Consider the following 24,341-nt stretch of genomic DNA (forward strand, 5'->3'; position numbering starts at 1 on the left):
TAATAACTCGGTTATCTTCTTTTCCTCATAAAACCCTTCGGTGCTCATGTAACCAGTTCAGCCTTAAAATGTATTCACAAACACTTCTCACAAGTCCAGTGTGTACAAGCCTAAAAGACAGTCATGGTACCATTGCCTACCCATGCTCCCTCTAGCACATTTCAGGGTGTGTTTGCCTCCAGGTAGCCCACATTAACTCACTGTACTGGACTGTGAACATGCTTTTTTGATTAGTTTAATGCCGTGGACATACAGTACATGTGTGATTTGGCAAATGAATGGAGAACAAGCTCCTGAGATCTATTAAGCGCTGCTGCTCGAGTCTTCCTGAGGACGAGCTGAAGGGAATGCAGAATTAGCTTCTGCTCTATGCCCTGCTCTATAAAATATCATTGCACAAGCTTTGAGTTCTGAATAATGAAAGTTTATCTGAATTTTAATTTCCCAGAGCTGATAAAGTATTCAGTATGGAAGGTCATTATGTTTCACAGAAGAATCGTGCAGAATTGAAATGCTCCTCCTTCCGTCTTACACTCTTACAAAAAAGAATAACCTTGGGGCTCTTTATAAGGGTCTCACCTTCAACATAAAGATAAAGATGTTTCTTTGGCACCCGGAGCCTTTTTCTGCAAGTTTAGCAAGTTGTGCAGGTTGATCCGATAAGTCGTCTCTGATATTATTATTACTGGTTTCTTGGATAACTATTGGATATCTGATATCCTTGATGGTTTGTTTTTTTCCCTCAACAGGAGTTCAGTTCAACTTTAATACCTTCCACCTGGAGGACCACCACGACTACCTGCTCATCACAGAGAACGGGAGTTTCCTGCAGCCACTTGCTCGCCTCACAGGTTCTGAGCTTCCGTCGCCCATCAATGCAGGCCTCTATGGCAATTTCAAGGCCCAACTACGCTTCATCTCGGATTTCTCCATCTCCTACGAGGGCTTCAACATCACGTTCTCAGGTCCGACTGATCCGTACACGATTGTCTGACACTATGACTAAGGCTGAGATGACTTGACTATTTAGCACTTTTCACACAACATTGCTCTGTCCTTGCAGACTTGTATAAAACTTTATGAAGTTGTTATTGGTGCATAACTCCTAATATGCTTCTGGGTACAGGTCGCTTCACCGGGGGTTTATCATTATAATTAATGGACTGCTATATGCTTAATAGTCAAAAAGGCATTATTTTTATGCTCAAAACCAGAGCTTTTCTGCCATGTTCCTATTCAGCGTTGCTTGCAGATCCTCTGTGGAATCACCTGCGTTTACTCGCTAACTGCTAATGGCAATTTATGCAAATGCACATTTATAACTCTCCCAGCTGACAGGAGAAACATTGTAATGTAGGCATTAAGCTTAAAAGCAGTGTAGTACCTTTAATAGATGACTACCAGTACATAGTGCCATGGCATGCATAATGGAAAAAAAAAATCTGTAAATAGATCATAAATATTTTATTTATGTTAATCACTTAATGCCTATGTTACTCAGAGTACAATCTTGAGCCGTGTGAGGATCCAGGAGTGCCACGGTTTGGTCGCCGTAACGGTTACAGCTTTGATATTGGGGATACGCTTACTTTCTCTTGCAACATGGGCTACCGGTTGGAGGGGGCACCGGAGATCATTTGCCTGGGAGGGGGCCGGCGCATGTGGAGCGCACCTCTGCCAAGGTGTGTGGGTACGTTGTCAACTGCTTTCATTCATTTCCTTTCTTCAATATTTTCTGTGCATGAGCAGACTGAACCACATGGAGTCTAGAGAGATAAACAGAATAATGAATTGCTTTAGATTCTTAATTACTTCAAGCATTTGAGCTCATGTCCATTAGCTGAATAAATAAAATATTTAGTCAGTTTTATCTAGCTCAGTTATATTCCTATTATTTTTAGCTATTTTTTGATATGTGACAGCTGGCCAAAGTATCACTGCAGCAGTTAATAGCTGTCCTGTCTTCATTTTGAGATTTTTAACCAAACCTCACAGCTAATTATCAAAGACTACCGTTTTTACTGTCTAATGATACCACTCCACTTCTGCCTTCGTCTTGTGAAAGTAACTACTACCCATAACAAAAGCATATTTTTTTTCCCCCCTTGCCATGTCCTTTCCTCTTCATTGGATCGGCTTTTCCACTGACCGAATTTAATTTTATTCGCTTCTGGTCTGATTCCAGTTTTAGCTGAAAAAGCAGAAAAGTAGTGTTCAGTGAACGTTAGCACTAAACCGCATGTGTTGGTACCTTTCTTGTAAGTAGGCTGGTAAATACCAGAAGCTTAAGTCTCCTTGAGCAGATTTTAGCCCATTTCATCCTCTTTTCATTGCAGAAGGAAAGTCTGTTGGAGAGAAATACTTTGTAGTAATTAGTGTATAACCTTTCAAATATACAGTATAACCAACCATAACGGCTTATATTGCATATTTCCTGAAATACAGAGAGATTACACGCACACACACACACACACACATACACACACCAAAACACACACTGTACACTCTCTTGAATTCAGCTGCAGAAGTATTACTATAACTGTTTGGACCTTGTACAGTATGTTCTTATTGGGGTCAGTGTCCCCCTAAGGGTTAGGAACCCTAGCAACCTTCCATTACCACAGAAAGAGTCAAAATTACATGGTGTTGCATCAAAAAAATGAAAGTCACAAGGAGGCAATATCACACATGTACCACAAATATAGTTATTTTTATTGAAAATAATATTTTCTTGTTGCTGCTGGTTTTTATATGACTTCATTTTTACTTTATATGCACAGTACATAGAGTATAACCTACAGAGTGCACTACATGGCCAGTAGAACACTATTCTACGTGTATATATTAGAATATATGATGGTATGATGTAAATTACACATTTATTCAGAGGATTTTTTCTTCAAGTGACACAAGGGAATTTAGTCAACAGTGACTATGGCCAAGCTTTTTTGTTTAATGGTTTTGTTTTAAAACATTGAATCTGCACGCATTTCAAAAATTACTTAATAACACATTTGAAAAAGTGAATTTTGTTCAAACTGCCCTAATGCAAATACATTAAACCTAGGGTTTTTAAATTATTATTATGTATAAAATCAGTGGTGTGACGCTTTAAGTGCAGCAACTGGTCATAATGGAAAAAAATAACATTTAGGCTTCAGAGATATAGAGGAGGCAAAAAGAAGTTATTTATAATCAGCTTCTGGCACCTTGAATCTTTTATGCAGGTTTTTAGGCAAGTTTTAATTGGTATGATGATAATTGCTAGCCGCTATTTATTTATTTGTTTATTTATTTATTATATTAATTTATTATTATTATTATTATTATTATTATTATTATTATTATTATTATTATTATTATTATTGGTGGTGGTGGTGGTGGTAGTAGTGGTGTTGTTATTATTATCGATGTATTTTGAATAGGTGACAGTTTGCTAAATTGCAGGAGGTATGATTAACCTCTATTACAGTGTTAGATCTAAAAAAGAGAGGTCTGGGTTGGTGATGCTTCACTGTGGATCTCCGGTAGACCTGTGGTGGTCAAATATGGTGGTGTGTGGGTTAATCCAATCTGACTGGGACCGATGGCTGAATCCTATTATGAGAGGATGACTGAATCTCCGGATGCATCCTCATAGTGTAGAGTACCATGCCAAGGTGCTGTGTTTTCCTATAAGCCATATTTTAGCATGATGGCTATAATCTAGGCTTAAAGCTGGAGCCAGTGTCTTCATGGTCACCTTCAAGTTTCTGCTTGCTTGACATCTGCTTTGGGCTAATGCACTGATTTGCTCTTGGCACTACACAGTCGCAGTGGGGACGAGAGTCAGTCATAAAGCATTCATCAAGCACAGACAGCATCTCTTGGATGTTGTCCATGCATATCTGAAGACAGATAAGCAAAACAAAGCGGTAATTAGAATAATGGTGAACTTTCACAGGTTTGAAACCTGCTGGGCTTTTTTTGTTTTGTTTTTTTTGCACAGCAGAGCAGTAGTCCCTGGCTATTTTTCACATTACTTGTACATTATTAGTATAATTACCTACATTTTTCATCAGCATTTTATTATTTTTGCTCTTCTCTCATGCTAATACATGCTGTGCCATAGTGCAGAGATAGGAAATTGTTGGCAGAGGCTCAGGAAAAAATTCTCCATCCACTTTTATCCCAGTCAGTCAGCATGCATTTACTCAGGCCTATCATGCCACATTTCATCAGTGGTTTCTTTAAAAAGGAAATGTTTTAAGAAAGAAACTGCATTTAGACACCATAATGTGAACATTATTTGGCATATACAAATAGTTCAGTAAAATGACATTTGTACTTTATGGCACTTCAATCAGACAATCTTATCCATCATACAGAAGTGCTTTATGGTGTCTAAAACATTTAAAAAATATTCTTCTTGTTATCTCTCTCTCTCTCTCTCTCTCTCTCTCTCTCTCTCTCTCTCTCTCTGTATATATATATATATATATATATATATATATATATATATACACACACATACAGAGAGAGAGAGAGTTTTTTAGACTTCAAGTACTCTTAGTCTATGATCTTGTGAACCAGAATCATAATGTATTTATGGAAGGAATCTTTAAAGCACTTCTGTAAGTGTCTCCGGTTAAGGATGTCTGTTAAATGCTGTAACATATCCAAATGTACAAATGGTTCAGGATCTAAGAATACTATCAAGTTAAAAGCCTGCTAGAAATGAGTCAGTATGAGTCAATAGAATTTTTTCCTATTCCACCACCTGCGTTCTGTTCAGAAAAGAAAGAAAGAGTCTAGTGTTAAACTAGAGGGTTGTTGAGCGTGGTTCAGAGCAGGTTTGTGAATGCCTGCAGGAATGTGGGAACTGCTGTTTTAGTCTTTGTAGGCAAGCATCAGTCTTCTGAATCAGATCCAGGGAGCTCCAGGTAGCCAGTGGATGCCACGCAGCAATGGGGCAATCTTGCAGAGATTAACAAGTCAGAGAACCGTTCTGTTCTGCTCACTCTCAAGATGACAAGAGGCTGAAGAAGCATAAGTGGCCTCTTATGGAGAAAAATGTCTGAACCCTTTTGATGATTTAAAGGAGAAACCTGCATGAGTTCATGTCTTGTTAGAAATATGAGGAGAAAATGATAGATGGTAACCAACCCCAAGATTTATTACCTAAATCTCTTAAGATACTATATCAGATCATTGTGAGGTACTGTGGACAGATAAATTGTCCTGGTGCTTGTGACCTGCTTCACATTTATGAATCACTATGTAAAACTTTACCACAGATGGTTTCTCTTATAAAAAAAAAAAAAAAAAAAAAGGTCCCAAGAGCATTAAATATCCTGTGGATATTTAACTTGAGGAACATTGAGTTCTACCTGCACTCCTGGCCTGAAATGCTTGATATACTATATATAAGCTCCTAAAATGTGGGGGTTTTAATATATGTTGGGTTTTTATGGTCTCTGATTGCATTACATATTTCAGAAATATTATACAAATAATGCTGCATGGTATTAGTTGAATTAGACTGAAAGGACGAGAAATCATCACAAACAATACTCATATAGTTGTGTTTGTTGTGTGTAAAAGGCATTTGGCTTCTTTTGTTGGTTTGAAAGTGATGCTTGATCCAAGTGGGTCAGAATCTTATTGCTGGACAGTAGTTCAACATTTTGTCAGGAGAGCCTTTAAAGACAAGAACACTCAAACTTTAGTGGTAATGTTGGCAGCATTTGAGGGTTTCTTCCAACTGTTTCCTGAGCAGCGTTTTTATTTAAGCATAACCTTCTTGCACATTCAGTCCAGCTTTAAAATTCAATGCGGTTTTGCTTCGGGCTCTTGTACAATTTCTTTGGCGGTGAGAGATAGCCATGGAGTTGGATTGACCATGGCTTGTGCAGCAGTTGAGCTGATTCTCCTGGATGTATACATATGTGCTGAGGCTACACGAACACATTAATTTAGCTTGTAGAGCTTAATTGCAAGAATACAATCCACAGCCATGGGTTGAAAAGCAATACTAACAAGGGAGACAGAAAGCGTGTATCATTCACAGTAGTATGACAGAGGGTACAACTTTTGTGTCCATCGATTTCTGTATAGCTAAAGGTATAAATATTTAAAATGGGACCAAACAGACTTTGTAGCCAGGCGAAGAGAGTTGAGAAAAGATGTAATATCTCAAACTCATTTTGTTCCAAAAGGTTAGTGCCAATAGAAGTTTTGCTGGAAAAGACTTCTGACCAGATCCAGCGCTTAAGGAGAATCTTAGAGAGAAACTCTAGATAGTTTTCCTCCCTGTTAACTTTAATTTATACCTCCTGGATTAATCTGTGAGGCTTTGCAGTGTGTTGCAGCTTGCCATCTATCTATTATTAGGCCATTAATCAAATTTAGATGGCATTTATGAGGGGGGCAAAGCCAACAGGCTACTGTGAGAGTAAAAGCACCATTACCTACTGGATTATATGACTGGAATTCAAGAGACAACATGCACATATTGTCTTTTAGACTTTTGAAATTATTTTTTTGATTTTATTGGCAACTATATCAGCTTGAGTAAATTGATACCAAGGCTAACTGTCAGGAGATGAGAGCTGAGCCGGATGCAAGTGCGGTTTATGGATGTTTAATGAGAGCAGAGCAGACAAATCCAAGGCAGAGGCAGAATCGAATGTCAAACACAGGCGTGGGTCAGGCGATTAGCAAACAGAGCACGCTTGGCAAATACAAAAAAGAAAAAGGGGCAAAAATCCAAAAACCAGAATAGCATTCACAGAATATAAGGCTTGGGAAGAGCAGATGCACAGAACAAACTGAATGCTACTTCGCAAACTTTTTGAGCGTAAGAGTCACTAATATAATATGTCTGTGAGTGTATGTGTGTGAGAGAACGAGAGAAAGAGTGATCAGAAGTCTGGTGATGGGTATTGGGTTAGCGGTGGTGCATTCTGGGATGTGTAGTCTGGGGCGGCCGTGTTTGTAGGCCGCTGTGCATTCTGGGAATTGCAGTTCATGGACTGCGTGGGCCTGACCCTAAGTTAGAGACATACTTTCCATTTTAGTAGCAGACCCATAAATTTTGAAAATCAATACACACACACGTATATATCCAGACAAGAAATGACATTAAACTAGATGCTGTATTTTCTTAAGAGTGCAGCTTAGTGGTTGTTTCCCTTTTTTCCCCCTGTGGAAACTGTGCTTTAAGGACAGGCTGTCATTGTGTAGCATGTGTATATGCTGTGTGTTATTCTGAATACTGAATGATGTTTACTTTAATACAGCCTCAGGCAGTAGCAAAAACCAGCACAGCACACACTATTCAGTCAAAGACAGATGAGGTATAATTATAGTTGATCACAGTGACATGTCTGTTGGGCAAAGCACATTGGTGTGATTTGGTGGGTAAATTGATGGATGCATGAAAAACAAAGAGAGCACAAACAATGGCTTACCATCTGAGAGTAGTGGAAGTGGGTTAAGGTCGTGTCTTACGTTTAACTGCAACGGATTGATGCAACGTGCGAATCACTTGTTATGATTTAAGATTCTCAGCATGATAATTCCTCTTTATTTCTTTATGAACCGATTCGATTTGCGTAGGCACAATGTGCTTCTTGCTTGTGAGTAACATGAAATATTGCAGCTGTGTAGAGTTTGATGCTTCCATTTACATAGTCACTCGATATATAGCATACAGAGAGAAAACTGAGCACTCTGACGACCACTAGAGGCAGGTATGCTTGCTTCCTATTAAAATAAAAATAATCAAGACAAAGATATTCTCTTATACTAACAAATCTGTGTGTATATTTTAAAAGTAGTTCTTCATTAGAAAGTTTATAAAATTAGTATTTAATAAACTCCTATCCTACTTTATGAATCCAGCCTGTATATATCTTCTAATCAGCGTTTGTATTTTCATAGCTGAAATATTCAACCTTTATTATCCTGGAGATTTCTGTTACAATCTCTGTTATTCTTTAGATTCAGATCTACAAGACTGACAGGGTCATTTCATATTCATTGTGCTCTTGCTTTCGGATGTTTTCAGCCTACTTTTCTGTAGATTTTGCACTGTACTTGTGTGGTTTGTATCTTGTTTACGTTGAAGTTCTTGGAATTGTACCATTTTATATTTTTCAGTTTACATCCTGGATGTTGCACTTGTTCAATGATTGTAGTATATGATTTTAGAAGAGTTTTATTATTTATTATTCTAAAACTTTGTTCCATTTTATGTGAACAGTTTACTCTGACTTAAAATGATAAAAACACTGGAAAATAATGTTAACCGTAAGTCAAGCTTGCAAGGCCAAGTCCCATATTTCACCATGCGTCTTCTGTATACTACATAAAAATCTCATTACCATAGATATTAAGTCTGTAGTGCAGAATTTGTTCCATGGACTTATACAGTTCTTTAAGTAGAAAAGTAGAATCTAAACCACAGATTGCAGTGACAGATGTAGGTGGTCCATATATAATTACTTAAGCAACATGTGGGATGCAAAATATATGTCCTTACTTTGAACTCAGAAGAAATAAAGATATAAAGTGTGCAATAATATATTTCAGAGCTGATGAAAGATAACGCTGAACAAGATGATTAGACAGAATGATGTTTATCTGTTCTAACATCTTTGTTCAGAAGAGTTCAGTAGTGTATTTGTTCAGTCAGACAGCAAAATGCCAAGTAAAGCTTCAGTGCCCAAAAGCAAAATAGTGCATGTAATGCATTGTCCTGCTTGAATTGAATTTAAATGATGATGTAACTAAAACTATAGTTATTAGTCTATAGTTACTAAGACTAGATGTAACTAAGACGTACTGTTAAGACAAATATAAAATGTTGACTAATGGCTGTAGCACCTTAAATTACCTTGATTCCTATAAGAGTAGTGAATAACACCGTGATTGTTCCACACCTAACATTCTTTAATTTATCAATTTATCATTCTCATCTCCTCATCTCACATTAGCAAAGTCTGCTCTCATCGCCTCTCGATTTTTCAGCTTGAAAGATTTGCTTAAACATGTACTGAAATGTTTTTTTAAACCCTCACCCAGCGCCCTCTAATTTGAGAAAGTTGTTAAAGGTAAACAGAGTGCTTCAAAACAGTGTAATAAATGCAAATCCGAGTACCACTTTAGTTTGAGGGCATTAAAACCATTCATTTGGCAGGCATGTGAGCTCCGTAAACAGGGGAATTTGGAATACTTCTTAACAGTTTTAAGTGCAACCGGACCCCTAGGACTTCAACTTAGGGACATTCGATTCCATGCTCCTGTTGGATGTAGATTAACAGTGTAACAGTTACACTGCTCCTACAAAGATAGTTCTAATAATGTGTTGTTAGTAATGACAAAAGAATAACTTCTATTGTGCAGTTAAAACACAAAACAAAACAATGGAGTCATATTGCTAAGCTTGTCTTCTTCTCTTTTCTCTTTTGTCATGTAAATACAAAGCACTGGACTTTCTCACTAGTTTTGACACAAGCCTTAAATAAATCATATAGTATTGCCTTATAAAGTATTTATGGTGTGCTTATGAATGTGTTATGAAGGTCCCCTTCAAATAGTGTTACCATATTTTATGTTGTTATTTAAGGGACATGTCTGCATCAAAACCTGCACCTTCACTAGCTATGTCACAGATATCAGGTATTTCTTTATACTTATTTGTTGATCAAAACAAATCTTCTTGGCCATGATACATAAAGGATTTATTAGGCTGATAGATAGCCTGTAAGCACTAATGCCTTACTAGAGTGTTTCACAAACAGGACTTGTCCTGCTGAATTTATTTAGGGAAGCTCACAGGCACAGAAAACAAAAAGCTAAGGGATTTCAGATCAGTGCCCAGAATAGGAAGTTTGGTCCTATTTTGCACTCTGAGCATAGCTGAGCAAGACCTTGTATTCCCTCTCATCATCTCTCTCTGTTATGGTTTTTGTTGTTGCTTCAATTATATTCTGCACTTACTGCTCGCTGTGGCAGAATGCACATCCAGCAAAAAGCTGTGCTCTCTTTATTTCATGTAAAAATAAATAAATAAAAAAAAGCATTCGCCTTTGCCTCTGTACTCCAGTGAGATAAGAGCCCAGCACTCCTCTAATCAGTGTAATTGGGTTACACTGCAGTTATAGTGAACTTTGGGCCTATCATGCTCATGGAAAATGTCAATATTGCCCCATTAATATTCCATCAGCTGGCAGCGTGTCTGTAGAGTGATGGCTTTAGCATGGTATCAGACTCCCATGGTGGCAGTGGCCCATTTCTCTCTGGCATTGAGCAGTTTACTTTTAATTTCAGGGTAAAGGGATGACAAAAGGATTTCCATTGATTACCATCAGGCATAAATGTCTGTGCCAGCTTAATCCTGCTTTAATGCTTAGTGAAGATCAACACAGTGGGGTAGAGAAGAGAATAAAAACAGCATACAGGGAGCCAAGTGCTCAGTGTAGCTTTCAAATCAAGCGTGCTTTACGTGTTGGCTACATAGATGTTGAATAGGTCCTCTGTGCCATCTGTCAGAGTGAAAATAGGGGAGAAATGCCTTGTTAAAGCTGATGTAACAACGTGATAAAAAGACTTATGAGTGGAGACTGTGTGTGTGTGTGTGTGTGATTGGCTACTGTGTGTATATGAGATTTTGTATGATTATAGAAGCCCACTTTGCACCTGCTCCCTAGCACATGCACACACTTAAATGTACACTTGTATAGACACAAATGGGCAGGAACAGACACACACACACACACACACAAATGCACCGTTTTCCTCAGTGCAGTGAGAACAGGTGTGATGTGTTTGGAATTTAAAGCAGGCTGTAGAACTCAGCTTGCCTGATTATCTGTCTGGGAAATTTTAACATTTGACCAAAAAGCACTGCATTGCAGATTCATCACTTTTTGTTCCCCCTCATTTTCCTCCTGTGAACCACAAGGTTATATTCTATCATAATACACAGTTTTTTCAATTGCACCTGTGTTCCTGTAATGTTCCAAATTTATGTTTTTCCCCACCAAATACAACATTTCAAATAGGCTTGTTTAGCATGTTTACAGCAGCACTTGTAAATTCTGTTCTCCTAATGAAACACCTAGTTGCAGCGAGACGTAACATTTTCTACAAGCGCTGGTTTAAAATATCATCCTAGTTTAGTAAAGAGCCGTGTTGCTGTAAAGGGTGTTTTATGAAGTAAAGGGCAAACATTGTCGCAGTAATCTGTGTTTATCCTGAGTTTTTGTGCAGACATGACAGCAGCTGTTTGACTCAGACAGCTACTGCTACTATACTACTACTGCTAATACTGCTACTATACTACTACTGCTAATACTGCTACTATACTACTACTGCTAATACTGCTGCTGCTAATACTGCTGCTGCTAATACTTAACGATGCTGCTGCTATGCTACTGCCCAGCTGTACCTTGCTGTGCTGCTGCTGGCATGCAACTTATGCTGCTGCTGTGCTGCTGCTGTACTACTGCTGTACTTAACACATGCTGCTGCACCTTGGTGCTGCTGCTGTGCTACTGCTAGTACTGCTGCTATGCTACTGCTAATGCTGCTGCTATACTGCTGCTGTACTGCTGCTACATACTACTGCTGCTAATGCTGCTGCTGTACTACTGCTAATGCTGCTGCTACAATGCTGCTGCTGTGCTGCTGCTGCTGGTACTGCTGACTGTCACTGCTATGGCCTGATCTTGACAACGTTGCTCTTGGCTGGTGTGGCTTAGCCTTGAACAGTGGCGACAGCTGTTCAGCAACAGCGAGCAAATTAACAACAGCTTGGTGAGCAGTAGCGACGTGGCAAACAGTAGCGGCTAACGGACAGCAGCAGCGAGCAGTGTGAGTATGTGGTGCTTGACAGCTGATAACAACGCTGGCTGAATTAGCGGCAGCGGGCAGCAGCAGCTGGCTCGATTGGCAGCAGCGACGATTAGCGGCGCAGTAGCTTAACGCGGCTGAGTGCTTGACAACGGTGCTCAACAGCGAGCGGTCTGCGCAGCAGCAGTGCTGGCAGCAGTGACTAACCAGCAGCGAGCAGTTAACGGCAGCTTGTGCGCTGCGGCGCAGGTGTAGCGGCAACGGTCGCGCAACAGCGAGCAGTGCTTAGCCATGGCTGAATTAGCGGCAACCGATTGCTGCGCTTAGCGGCGGTTAGCGGCAGCTGTGCTGCTGCCAGCTGATTAGCGGCAACGGTAGCTGGCTGCGGCTGGTGTAACCTGCAATGCTCCAGCTTAGCGGCTGAGTGCTTGACAGCTGTGCTGCTGTGGTTGGCAGCAGCTGTATGCTGCTCAGCAGCGCAGTGTAGCAGCTGTTTGCTGCTGTGACAGTCGTACTGTATATATAACAGTGCTAAGTAGCTGTGCTGCTGCTGGTTGTAACTAACAATGCACCTTAGCGAGCAATTAGCAACAACTTGTTTAGCCAACTAACGACAGTGCTTAACTAGCGAGCTGAGTGGCAGTAACGTTTGCAGCAGCGGCGGTCAAGCGGCAACAGTAGCAACAGCAACAGTGCCTTGACAACTGACAGCAACAGCTATTTGATTAGCGGCAACATTAACCAACAGCGGCTGATTAGCTGACAACTATTAACTAGCAGCGACAGTGGCAGCCAACAGTAACTAGCTGGCAACGGTTCAGCGGCAACGGTCAGCTTAGCTGTAACGGTTGGCGGCAACTGGTTTGCTAACTTAACTTGGCTGGTTAGCGGCAACGTTAACAACAGTAACCAGTGTAACCGCTTGGTAACGCTCAGCGGCTGTGGCAACCAGCGCTGCTAACTGAGCGCAATTGTGGCTTAACGACAACAGCAGCGGCTGGTGCCGGCAGCTTGTTGCTGCTGCTTGGCTGTGTAACCCCTTGGCTGATTGGCGGCAACGGTGCGCAACAGCAACGGTTGGCAATAGCAATGCTGCTGCTAACAGTGCCCAGCAGCGCAGTAACGCAGCGGCTGAGTGCGGCCCAACAGTAACCCAGCAGCGGTTGCGGCCAGCGGTCAGCTGCTAACGGTTGTGGCAGCGGTTCTTAACTAGCGGCTGGTTGGCGGCAAGCGTGTAGCAACAGCGGCTGGTCAGCGGCAACGGTAGCAACAGCGACGGTGGCGGCGAGCAGTGGCAGCAGCGCGATTCAGCGGTAACGGTAACCAGTAGCGGCGCGGTTGGCGGCAGCGTTTGGCTGCAACAGCGAGCGATTAGCCCGGCAGCTGTTCGGCAACAGCGACGGTGCCCGGCAGCTGTGCTCAACGCGGTGGTCAGCGGCAACGGTAACGCAGCCTTGGTGGTTGGCGGCAACGGTGCAGTAGCGGCTGGTTGGCGGCAACGGTCGCTGCTGTAATGGTGTAACCCAGCGTTGGCTGCTGCGGCTGGTGCTTGGCTGCATGGCGGTTTGTTAGACAACGTTCGCTGCTGGTTGGCGCAGTTGCGCGGCTTAGCTGTTGCTGCTAGCACACAGTTTAGCAACAGCGGTAGCTGCTGCTGGTCAATTAGCAACTAACAATGCTGCTGCGCTGTGTAGCAACATGCTGCTGCTGATTAAGTGCTTAACTAACAATGCTGCTGCTGGTGGTAGCGGCAACGTAGCAGCAGTAGTAGCAACCTTGGTTCTTAACCTGCGAATTCAATTAGCGGCTTAACAATGCTGCTGCTTGGCTGAGTAGCGGCTTGCTGTGCTGCTGCTGATTAATTAGCGGCAGCACGTAGCGCTTAGCACGTTGGAGCAACCCAACAGTAACGCGACAGTGCTTGGCAACGGACAATGCTGCGAGACAGTGGCAGCAACATGCTTAGCTGCAACAATTAGCAGCCTTGGTTCTGCGAACAATTAGCGGCAACCAATGCCCAACAGCCCAGCAATTAGCGGCAACGGACAGCGCGGTATAATTAGCGGCAGCGGCTGGTGGCAACAGCTGTGCTGCTGCTTGGCTGTTAACGGCAACAATGGTAACGCGCGGCTGGTGGCGGCGGCAGCTGGTGGCAACAGCTGTAGTAACGCTTAACAATTAGCGGCAACGGTTCAATAGCTGCGATTTGGTAGCAACAGCAGCAGTGGCAACGCTGTGTGCTGCCGGTGGTAGCGGCGCGCTGTGTAACCAACAATGCTTACTGGCTGGTGGCAACAACATGGTGCTGCGGTCAATTCTTGAGCTGGCAGCGGTGCAGCAACAATGCTGCTGCTTGGCAATTAGCGGCAACCCATGTGCTGCGATTTCGGTAGCGGCAGCCCAGCGGCTGGTGCGGCAGCGCAGTAACAACGCCCCCAACGGTGCGGCAACGTGATTAGCTGCGGCTGGTGGCCCAGCAACAGTGGCGGCAACCCGTAGCGCGGTCTGGTGCTGGCGACATTAACAGCAAGCGGCTGGTGAGCGGCAGCCATTAGCAGCAGCGGCTGAGTGCGGCGGCGGTAGCAGCGCGGTCGTTAGCGGCAGCAGTAACCCAGCTGGCTGGTGCCGGCTGTGGTTCTTGCGCGGTGGTGGCGGCAACAGTAACAACTTAGCGCTGGTGCTTGGCAACGGTTCTTGCTGCGGCTGGTGGCAGCGGCAGCAATTGGCAAACAGCTGTGCTGCTGCTTGGCTGGTGTGGCAGCAATGATTAACGCGGTGGTGTGGCCCGGCTTAACAGTGTAACCAGCTGTGCAACAGCGGCTGGTGGCAGCTGTGGTTTCTTGCTGCCAGGTGAGTGCTGATATGGCTGGTGCTTGGCAACAATGGTGCTGCGGTACAGTGCTTGGCGGCAGCTGAGTGTAACAGCGCAGTAGCAGCAACAGTGCTTGAGCAACGGTTCTTAACGCGGTGGTGGCGGCGGCGGCAGTGGCGGCAACAGTAACAGCAGCTTGGCGCAATTAGCGGCAACATGGTGCTGCGGCTGGTGCTTGGCGGCAGCTGGTGGCAGCGACCGCTGTGCTGCAGCGAGCAGTGCTGGCAGCGGACAGCCTTGCGGCTGATTGGCCGGCGAAACTGCTGGTGGCGACAACGGTAACTGCTAGCAGCGGCGGTCAGCGTAGCTGTGATTGCTGCGGTCTGGTGCTTGGCCGGCGAACGTTAGCGGCAACAGTAGCAGCAGCGACGATTAGCGGCAGCAATGGTGCTTAGCGTTTGGTGTGACGGCGTGGCAGCAGCGTGATTAGCGGTAGTATTGCAGCAGCGACGGTGGCAGCGACATTAACGCAGCGGCTGATTAGCGGCGGCAGTAACGCTGCTTGGCGCGATTAACTGACGGCGGCTGGTCAGCGACAGCTATTAACAACCATGTAACAATTGCGGCGGCAGTAACAACAGCATGGTGTAGCAACCAACAGTAAGCAACAGCAGTGATTAGCGGCGGCTGGTGTGACTAACAGTAACAGCGGCTGTTGGCGGCGGCATGATGCATAGCAACAATTAGCGGCTGACTGTGTAGCAGCCTTGGCTGATTAGCGGCAGCAGCAACAGCTGGCTGGTGGCGGCGGCGGCTGATTGGCGGCAACAATAGCAACTAGCGGCTGGTGGCGACAGCCATGTTGGCGCCCAGCGATTTGATTAGCAGCTAACGGTGGCAGCAACGTGCGCGGCGGCAGTGGCGGCGACTATTAGCAGCAGCCGGCGCAATTAGCGGCGGTGTAGCTGCAGCGGCTGGTGGCGGCGGCATTAACCAGCAGCGAGCAGGTGGCGGCGGCGATTGTGACGGCGGTAACAGCGGCGCGGTCAGCGACGGCAGTAACGGCAGCGCCTTGTTGGTCAGCGGCGGCGGCGACGGTGGCGGCAACGGTAGCAGCGGCGGCTGGTGAAAGCGACGGTAGCAGCAGCGAACCGATTGGCGGCGACATTGGCAACAGCAGCAATTGGCGGCAACATTAACAACCCAGCAGCAGTGGCAGCGGCGGCTGAGTGCTTGACGGCAGTAAGCAGCTGCAGCTGATTAACGGCAGCTGCTGCCCAACTGGCTGGTGTAACGTGTTTAGCTTAGCGGTTGGTGAAGCGGCGGCGGCTGGTGCGGCAACAATGCTTAGCAACAGTGGCGACCAGCAATGCTCAGCGCCTTGGCTGGTGCCGAGCGGCGTGGTGAAGCGGCAGCTGCATTTTGCTGCCGGCTGAGTCAGCGGCAACGTGCCAACGCGTTTCAGTCTTGGCGGCAACGGTGCTGGATTTGGCGCAATGCTTAGCCTGCTTGGCTGGTAGCGGCAACATTAACAACTGCGGTGCGGTGCGACGGCAGCTGGTGGCAACCAGCTGTGCTGCTTAACGGTTGGTGGCAGCAGCAATGATGCTTTGCGGGGAACAGTGCTTGATAGCAGCGCTGGTGCGGCAACGGTAACTTAACAGCGGATTCTTGGCGGCGGCTGGTGCGGGGGCAGCGGCTGGTGTAACAACGTAGCGCAGCGGATGGTGCTTGTAGCTGTGATTGCTGCGATTTCAGTGGCGATATGGCACCCAGCGGCTGGTGGCGGCAGCTGTAACGTAGCGGTGCGGCCGACGGCTGGTGCCAGGGCAGCGGCTGGTGCTCAAGCTCAACATTAACCGCTCGCACGTTGTTAGCGGCAACTTAATGTTGCTTGCGGTATTACCCAAGCAGCACAGTGTGCTCGTTTAGCTGTGCTGCTGCCTTTGAGTATGCTGAAGTAAACCCGCTGCGGGTGGAGTGCCGGCAGCGCTGAGTGCTGGCTGCTGTGCTGCTGCTTAACAATTAGCAGCAGCTGTGCTGCTGCGCGGGTTAGCGGCAGCGGCTGATGCGAGCAGCAACAATTATAACCAGCTCAATGCTGCTGCTGCTAGGGCGCAGCGGCAACAGCGGCTGAGTAGCGGCAGCTCAATGCTGCTGCGGTGGTAACGGTTGGCAACAGTGGCAACGCTGTGCTGCTGCTGATTGGTGGCAACGCTTGTGTGCTGCGGTACAATTGGCAGCGCGCTGTTAACGGCAACGTAACGCTTAGCGTAGTAGTTGGCGGCGGCTGGTGCTGGCGCAACTGTGCTCGCTGGTAGCGGCTGGATGCTGCTGCATTTGGTAGCAACGCTGTGCTTAGGCCCCGTGGTAACGTTTGGCTTGGCTGAGTAGCGGCGCTGGCTGCTGGCTCAGTAGCAGCAGCTTAATGGTACTGCGGCTGGTAGCGGCAGCGGCTGGTATGGCTGCTGTGCTGCTGCTGCTGTTAGCAGCAGCATGCTCTTTCGCAGATGCTGTGGCAACAGTGCTAACCATGTGCTGCTGCAGATGCTGTGGCAACAGTGTGGCAACAGTGTAACCGCTGTGCTGCTGTAGCTGGTGCTTGAGCGAGTAGCTGGTGGCAGCTTAGCTCAATGCTGCTGCTTAACAGTGGCAGTAGCAATGCTGCAGCGCTGAGTGGCGGCGGCAGTATAGCAGGCTGGTAGCAGCTGGTGCTTGGCAGCAATGCTAGCTGAAACAATTAGCAGCGGCGGCTGGTGTGGCAGCAGCGCAGCGGCTGGTGCGGCAACGGTAACCTTGCGGCTGGTGGCGCGGCTGGTGGCGGTGCGTAGCGCTTGCTGGTCGGTGGCGGCAACGGTAAGCAACCTTGGATTAGCGGCAGCGTAGCAGCAGCGGCTGAGTGAAAGCGGCAACGTGCTGCAGCGGTATTAGCGGCAGCAGTAACAACGTAACGGTGGCGGCCAACGTGTTGCTGTAGCGGATCTTGGCAGCGGCAACGTTGGCGCAACAGCAGCGGGTGCTTGGCAGCGGCTGGTGGGGCGCAACTGGCTGGTCAGCGGCGCTGTGCTTTAACGCTGCTGGACAACCCAGCTGCTATAACAATTAGTAATAATGCTGCTGCAGTACAATTATGTTTGGCCAACAATGCTGGCTGCTGTGCTGCTAGCTGATTAATTAACAACATGATGCTGCATTTAATTACTTGTAACAGTAGCTGTTTGCTATACTGCTCTTAACAAAGTAGCAGCTTAACAATAGCTATACCCATTCAATGCTTGGCTTGGCAGCTAATTGGCAACAACTTGTTGCTGCTACTTAGTCTGTAACTGCTGGTAGCAGCAGCAGCTAATTAGCAACTTAACAATGCTGCTGCAGTGATAACGTAGGCAGCAACTGTAACAGCTAATGCTGCTGCGGCTAATTAGCAGCCCGGCAGCAGTGCAACAGCTGTGCTGCTGCTGTGCTTGGCAGCTGCTGGTGGCAGCAGCACAATGCTGCTGCTGATTAATTAGCAACCTTATGTGCGCATTGAGTAGCAGCAGCGGCTGGTATAACTTTTAATGCTGCTCTTGAATTAGCAGCAGCGGCTGAGTAGCAACTGCTGTGCTGCTGCGAAATTCAGTGCTGTTTGTACAATTAGCAATAGCTGTACTGCTGCTGCTAATTGCTGCAGCTTAACAGCAGCTGAGTAGCAACGCTTAATGCTGCGAGCTGAGTACGATTGTAGCTGTGCTGAGGCTATGCTGCGAGTATTAGCAGCACAATTATATGCTATGCTGCTGAGTAACGCTCGGTCTGCTGCAGTATTAGCAGCTTGCTGTGCTGCTGCGGCTAGTAGCAACGCTGTACTGCTCACCATGGCTGGTAGTTGGCAGCAGCTGAGTAGCAACCCTTATGCTGCTAGTGCGCTCACGTTCTGCTGCGGTGAGCGCAGCTGCTAATGCTGCTGCGCTGGTAGCAACTGCTGTGCTGCTTAGCAACAATTGGCAGCGGCTGGTAGCAGCTGCTGTGCTGCTGCTGCTTGGCTGGTGATAGCAGCGGCAGCTGTTAGCTTGGCTGCTGTGCTGCTGCTGCTGGTAGCAGCAGCGGCACAGTACTTGGCTTAGCTGTGCTGCTGTAGCTGGTAGCAACTTGCTGCTGTTCTTAACGTTTGCTCAGCAATAAATTGCGTTCTTTGTGCTAACGTTTGTAGCAACGCTGTACGGATGCTGCTGGTGGTGGTTGCTACTGCATGTTGCTTAACAACAGTTGCTTGGCCTGTTAATACTATGCTGCCAGTTCTTATGCTGTAGCGGCTGTTGATTAGCTATAGCTGCCGTACTGGTGCTACGGTCATGCTGCGAGCTACAATACTACTACTGCTGATGCTGCTGCTATATTACTGCTGCTGTACTACTATATTGATATTACTGTTACTATATTACTACTTTTACTGATGATGATGATGGTATAACTGTTACTGCGCTACAGGCTATTACTGCATGTGTATGTATTCAGGTGTTCTTATTAAAGCAGGCATTGAGTGTATAGCATAATATAGAAGCCAACTATATAAATGTGATATCCATCATTTCATAAGACGTCCATCATGTAAATAGAGGTGATTTGGGGCTTAGTGATGAGCAACACAGTTAAAAAAAATACTGATACCATTAAAAGACTAGGGGCAATTTTAAGACATACAGTCTTTGGATAGTCCCTATAGGGTCATGCTGTTGTGTTCTACTTTATCTCCACTGCTGACAATCCCATCTATCTCGCCATCTTTGTAAAGCTGCTAAGTAGGCTACGCAAAATGACTTGGGGCTCTTCCTGCCTGTGAGTTGACCCTCAAAGTAATGGAGGAAGAAGTGCTATGTGGAAGTTTTTGAAAATTAATTGTGAACTGCACCTTATAACTTTCTTACATGTTCCTGCCATGATGATGAATGGAGTAGAGAGGTTTAAAAGGTTTAGTACATAGATAGCTATATATATATATATATATATATATATATATGTATGTATATATTTAGACCTATATTCATTCCTATTAATATGCAGCATATTAAGGTAGAAGGAACTCTGTGAGGTATATGGATGAAAGTAAAAATTTACATCAAACATGCAACTCACTGACAGTGTATAAGTGCTATAGGATATAACATTTTATTTTATCTTATATAGGCACATAATGCTAGCAAGAATACATCGAGCAATCTAGCAACAGCATCCAGTGAAGAGACAGGCAAAAAATAACGTTATGTTACCATGTTTAGTTTTTTTTCTCACCATCATTTTCCTATTTATTTTGTGTTCCATGTTTCCATTACAGAAAAGCTGCACTATTTGAAAATATCAGATAAATGACAGCACTATTTTGAATGATAAGGATAGAGTGAATTGCTTCAGTCAGCACATTAAAGAAGGATTTTTGTGCCCAACAAATGATGTCCTCCTGTGAAGCACAATAAAGTTGCCCTTGGTTAGATGCTTCTTATCAGACTGGCCTTTTATGGAAGCAGGTAGCTGGATTAACAAAATAGAAATAACAGCTCACTGTAAGCAACAAGGAGGATGTTTTTCCAAACAAATAATTCACTTCAACATTTGCTATGAAATGCTTTGATTTTATGTGACTAAATGGTTGTGAAGGTTGTTTATTTTTTTTTTTGCTTTTCTATCAGCTGTAACCAGGTTAAATTGTGTTAAATTATTGTGTATTATACTGTAAGTAAACTCTCACGGTGTAAATTGTCAGTCCATGAATAGGATGTGCACAAAAGTGGCAGGTAATTAGTTCAACTCGCATTTGGGACTTTTCCAGATCACATTAGAAACTCTGGAGATTAAACCCTGCAGTGATGATGCCTTAGAGACTAATGATGATGGCAGTACATTCTCTCATCCAAGTTTTCTGTCCCCGGACCTTTTTGTAGTGCTTGATGTATTCCTCTAACAGCCAAGAGGTTTGTGTAGGTATCGCACTCCTGCCAGCTCCCACTAGCTCACTCAGCATCCCCCAGTCTCCCAGCTACATGCTGACTTCTCATTCAGTTACTTCCACTAATCATACACACACCTCCCGTGACCTCGTACTCTCTTGTTGCAGCACCAAATTGAAATGGGACTGGAAGTGTTCTTCTTTGTGCATCCTATTACACAGAGAAGCTGATTGAAACCTCATTCAAATATAGCCGTCAGTTTCAGTTGAATAAATGTGAACAGTCGCAGTTCAGGGACCAACAAAGGGTCCAGCACAGGAAGAGGAGGAGGCAGGTAGAGATCACTACTGACATGTAAGGAAAACAGCCGTACAGAAAAAGTGCGCCACATAGTGACTCACATAGCTTTTATGCACTATCCTCAGACATTCTCTCGTCTCTGCCTCAATAGACTAAAGACGCAGACCTTTTTTTTTCTGTCGCAGAGAAAGTTTTCTGGTGTAGACATCATCGCACAATACAAAATAATTCTTGGCTTGTAAGTCTTAATAATGTGAAATGCTCACCACTTCCAGATTTTGTGACAAAGGTCTGTTTTTATTTATTATTTTTTTTAATTAAAACTCAATGCAGAATGTGAACATAGCTGTGACAAGTCAACAAAAGGAGGATGGTACTGGATGACATGAACCTGCTGCCACTACTTTAAATAAATAAAATTATTGCTAGTCAGTCTGGATTCGGGGGTCATGCTGTAAGTGGAACTCACAGGACTGCTACAAATACAGGAGTGGCATAAGTTAAAGAAAATATCAACCTCAGGCTCACTTTCTGTTTCTACTACTAGATTTTTCTGCATGATCAAACTAATTGATGATGCAGGCAGAGCGTAATCAATTTCTGTCGTTAGAGGATCTTTATCGTATAATCTGAATCTTATTGCAGATTGTTATGGAATGCTGTGAAGTAAAGGTGACAAGTAATAGTCTCAAATAATAATAATAATAATAATAATAATAATAATAATAATAATAAGGCTGAAGAGAAAAAACAAAGACTGCAGTGCTGATTTAATTTAATCCATAGATTTTTTTTTTTTTGTAAAGATGCTGAAAAACTCCATTAGTTTGAACGTGTCATTTTTGCATTATACATTTTTCATCAAAGAACTGTATTTCTTTTGCACTTCATTTCAAGTGACAGTCTGGGTTATTTGTATTCCATCCAGCGTTTTACTCAGAGCATTACCAACCTAGCCTTCTAAAACAAAATGCTAAACAAAATCCTTTTCCCTGGCTAAACCCATGTAAACTGAAGTATAAACTGAGAAGAAAATGCACCAAAAATCATCATCATGGTAGGCTGAATCTTGGAGTATAGAATGTAAAGGTAATTTACTAAATGGAGGCTGTAGCAGAAGTGATTTATTCAAAATATGACACTGGTAATGCCATCATAACATGGCCGAGTGTAGAGGGAAACGATGCAGGGGCATTAAATAAATCAGCCTAGCCGTGAGGCTTTATGCGCCTCTCACTCTGCTGCTATGATGTGTGATGTGATGCGTATTAATATATCTGTTTTTACTGTTTGTTGTTTGATCGAGTCAGTTTTTCACCGTTATCGCTGGATTCGCCTCCTCTGGCACGATGTCAACTTTCCGTCTAACAAAGCAACCCCAGGAAGTCAATTTTAGTTTTCAGATTCACCCTTACTGCACATTTGTCTTGTCAAAACCAATCAGTCACCAAAAGTCTCGTATAAGGTCTCATTACAGCTTTTACAATCGCAAAATGTCCATGTGGTGTAGTTACGAGCTCACGCCTAGCTCCGCGAGATGAAATATGACGTATGTAATGGTAGAGTAATTGAATATCTTAATATTATGATGGTAGCTGGCATTTCGATCACTGCAATATTACATTCTTCCACCACTGTTCCATGTTTTTGTTTCTCGTGCCTAGCTGAGTGCGGATCCTCTGTCTTCAACAATGAAGGGATTCTCTTGTCACCGAATTACCCGATGAACTACGACAACAACCACGAGTGCATCTACAGTATCCAAGTGCAGGCTGGGAAAGGAATCAACATATCGGCCAGAACCTTTCATTTGGCCCAGGGGGACATCTTGAAGGTAATTCCATTTTCTCTGCACAGTTCTTACCCAGGAAAGCCGGTTATATGAGTATTCTCTGTAGTCATGGCATTAGCATACAGAATGCATCCATGTGGGGGTTGTATTCTAAAGCCCAGAAATTGACTTTACATTTTTATTATCTGTACCCGCACAATTAGCATCAGCTGACTGCAGGAACCTCGAGAGATTCTTAACATTTAGTCACTTCTGACTGCATACAAATCAAGTGGCTATGATCAAAAAGAGTACCTATACTGTATAAACAAAGTACTCAAAAAATGTGTTGATGTTTTTTTTAATGTGAAGCCATTTCCTGGATTATCCTGACTAAATAAACCATAATGTTAATGCTGATTATTTATGTCATAAAAACAACCCAGTTGCTGTCACAGAAGGTAGGCAGAGGCGAATACAAATGCCATGAGAGTTTATTTTCAAGCATGCAGAGGCAAAAAAATTGAAATCATGAAGCAAGGTCATAATCCATTACCAGGCAAACGATCAGGTGATGTGCAAACCACTAGAACTGGACAAATCTCAGGAGTGAAAACCAGCGAGAAAACTAAAGATCAAAACCAGAAAAGCAATACACAAAGATTGACAGCGAATACTTCGCAGACCCAGAGTCTTTAAATACTGTGTGAGGGGATTGTGTTCAGGTGTATGATCGATTAGACGTCATGTGAGTGAGAACGTAACAAAGTCATGTGCTGTCCATGGCGGCCATGTTGGTAGGCCATGTTGTGCTCTGTTAAGAGTTCTCAGACACTTGCTTAAGTAGTTCCATACTTGTAGAATTACAAAAAATAGCATTACCCAAAACAAGGCGGCTGGAAAATGAATATATTATAATCATATAATCAATGAGAATTATTTAGAAATAAAAACTATAAAAGTTGTGATTAAAAATGTATTTATCCTGTTGCTGTTGAACCCGTCACCTCTACATTAGTTTGGTGCATCTTGGCCTCTTGGTTTCTCCTCTGACTAATGCCCCCTTAACCCTTGTTAAAGTCTTTTGTTAGGTGAGAGTCTTCTCATCAAAGCCACAGTTATAATATATCTGTGCTTTATTCTTTCTATTTTTTAATAATGGATTTAATTGTGCTCTGTGGGATGTTATGAAATAACCAAACTCTGATTGATATTTTCAGAGCTTTTTCCCAGGCTTGTTTTTATAGCTGCTTGATCTTCATGATGCTGTTTGTTTAGATATTTTCTCTAACAATCTCTGGGACCTTCCAGGAACAGGTGTACTTATACTGAGTTCATGTGACACTGTAATTGAACACAGCTTCTTATGGTGACTGGTTTGCCCCAGGACTAATTTAGCTTCACAGCAACAGGACTTTTTTTTGTAAATATATTTGTAAACTACACTGACCTAGGCCACCCTTTTGTTCTATTAAACTTGTGGGGGAAAAATCAAAAAGGTTGAATACTTATAAAAGCCACTGTAGTTGTAAAATAGTTGGCATATCTGTATCAGATGCATAAGAAATGTTATTGCATCTTACTGTGTACTGCACGCTGTATTTGGCTGTGAGGAATATCTATTGACTTGACCTGGATGAAATTCTGATGTCCCTTTGGTCTGACTCACACCACTGCCTCGGTCAGCTTTCATTTA

At 43.9% G+C, this 24,341-nt stretch overlaps 1 protein-coding gene across 5 annotated transcripts in view; it reads left to right on the forward strand.

Moving 5' to 3' along the window:
- The window catches only part of csmd3b (CUB and Sushi multiple domains 3b), a 414,649-nt gene that overhangs the window by 268,643 nt on the left and 121,665 nt on the right, over positions 1 to 24,341 (forward strand). For all 5 annotated transcript variants that reach the window (XM_058378182.1, XM_058378183.1, XM_058378184.1 and 2 more), the window contains 3 exons: positions 750 to 965; positions 1,502 to 1,690; positions 22,539 to 22,708. In XM_058378182.1, coding sequence (XP_058234165.1) covers positions 750 to 965; positions 1,502 to 1,690; positions 22,539 to 22,708 — 575 coding nt within the window. The remainder of the gene's footprint in view (positions 1 to 749; positions 966 to 1,501; positions 1,691 to 22,538; positions 22,709 to 24,341) is intronic.

Source organism: Hemibagrus wyckioides, linkage group LG24 (assembly GCF_019097595.1).
Source record: "Hemibagrus wyckioides isolate EC202008001 linkage group LG24, SWU_Hwy_1.0, whole genome shotgun sequence".
NCBI lineage: Eukaryota > Metazoa > Chordata > Actinopteri > Siluriformes > Bagridae > Hemibagrus > Hemibagrus wyckioides.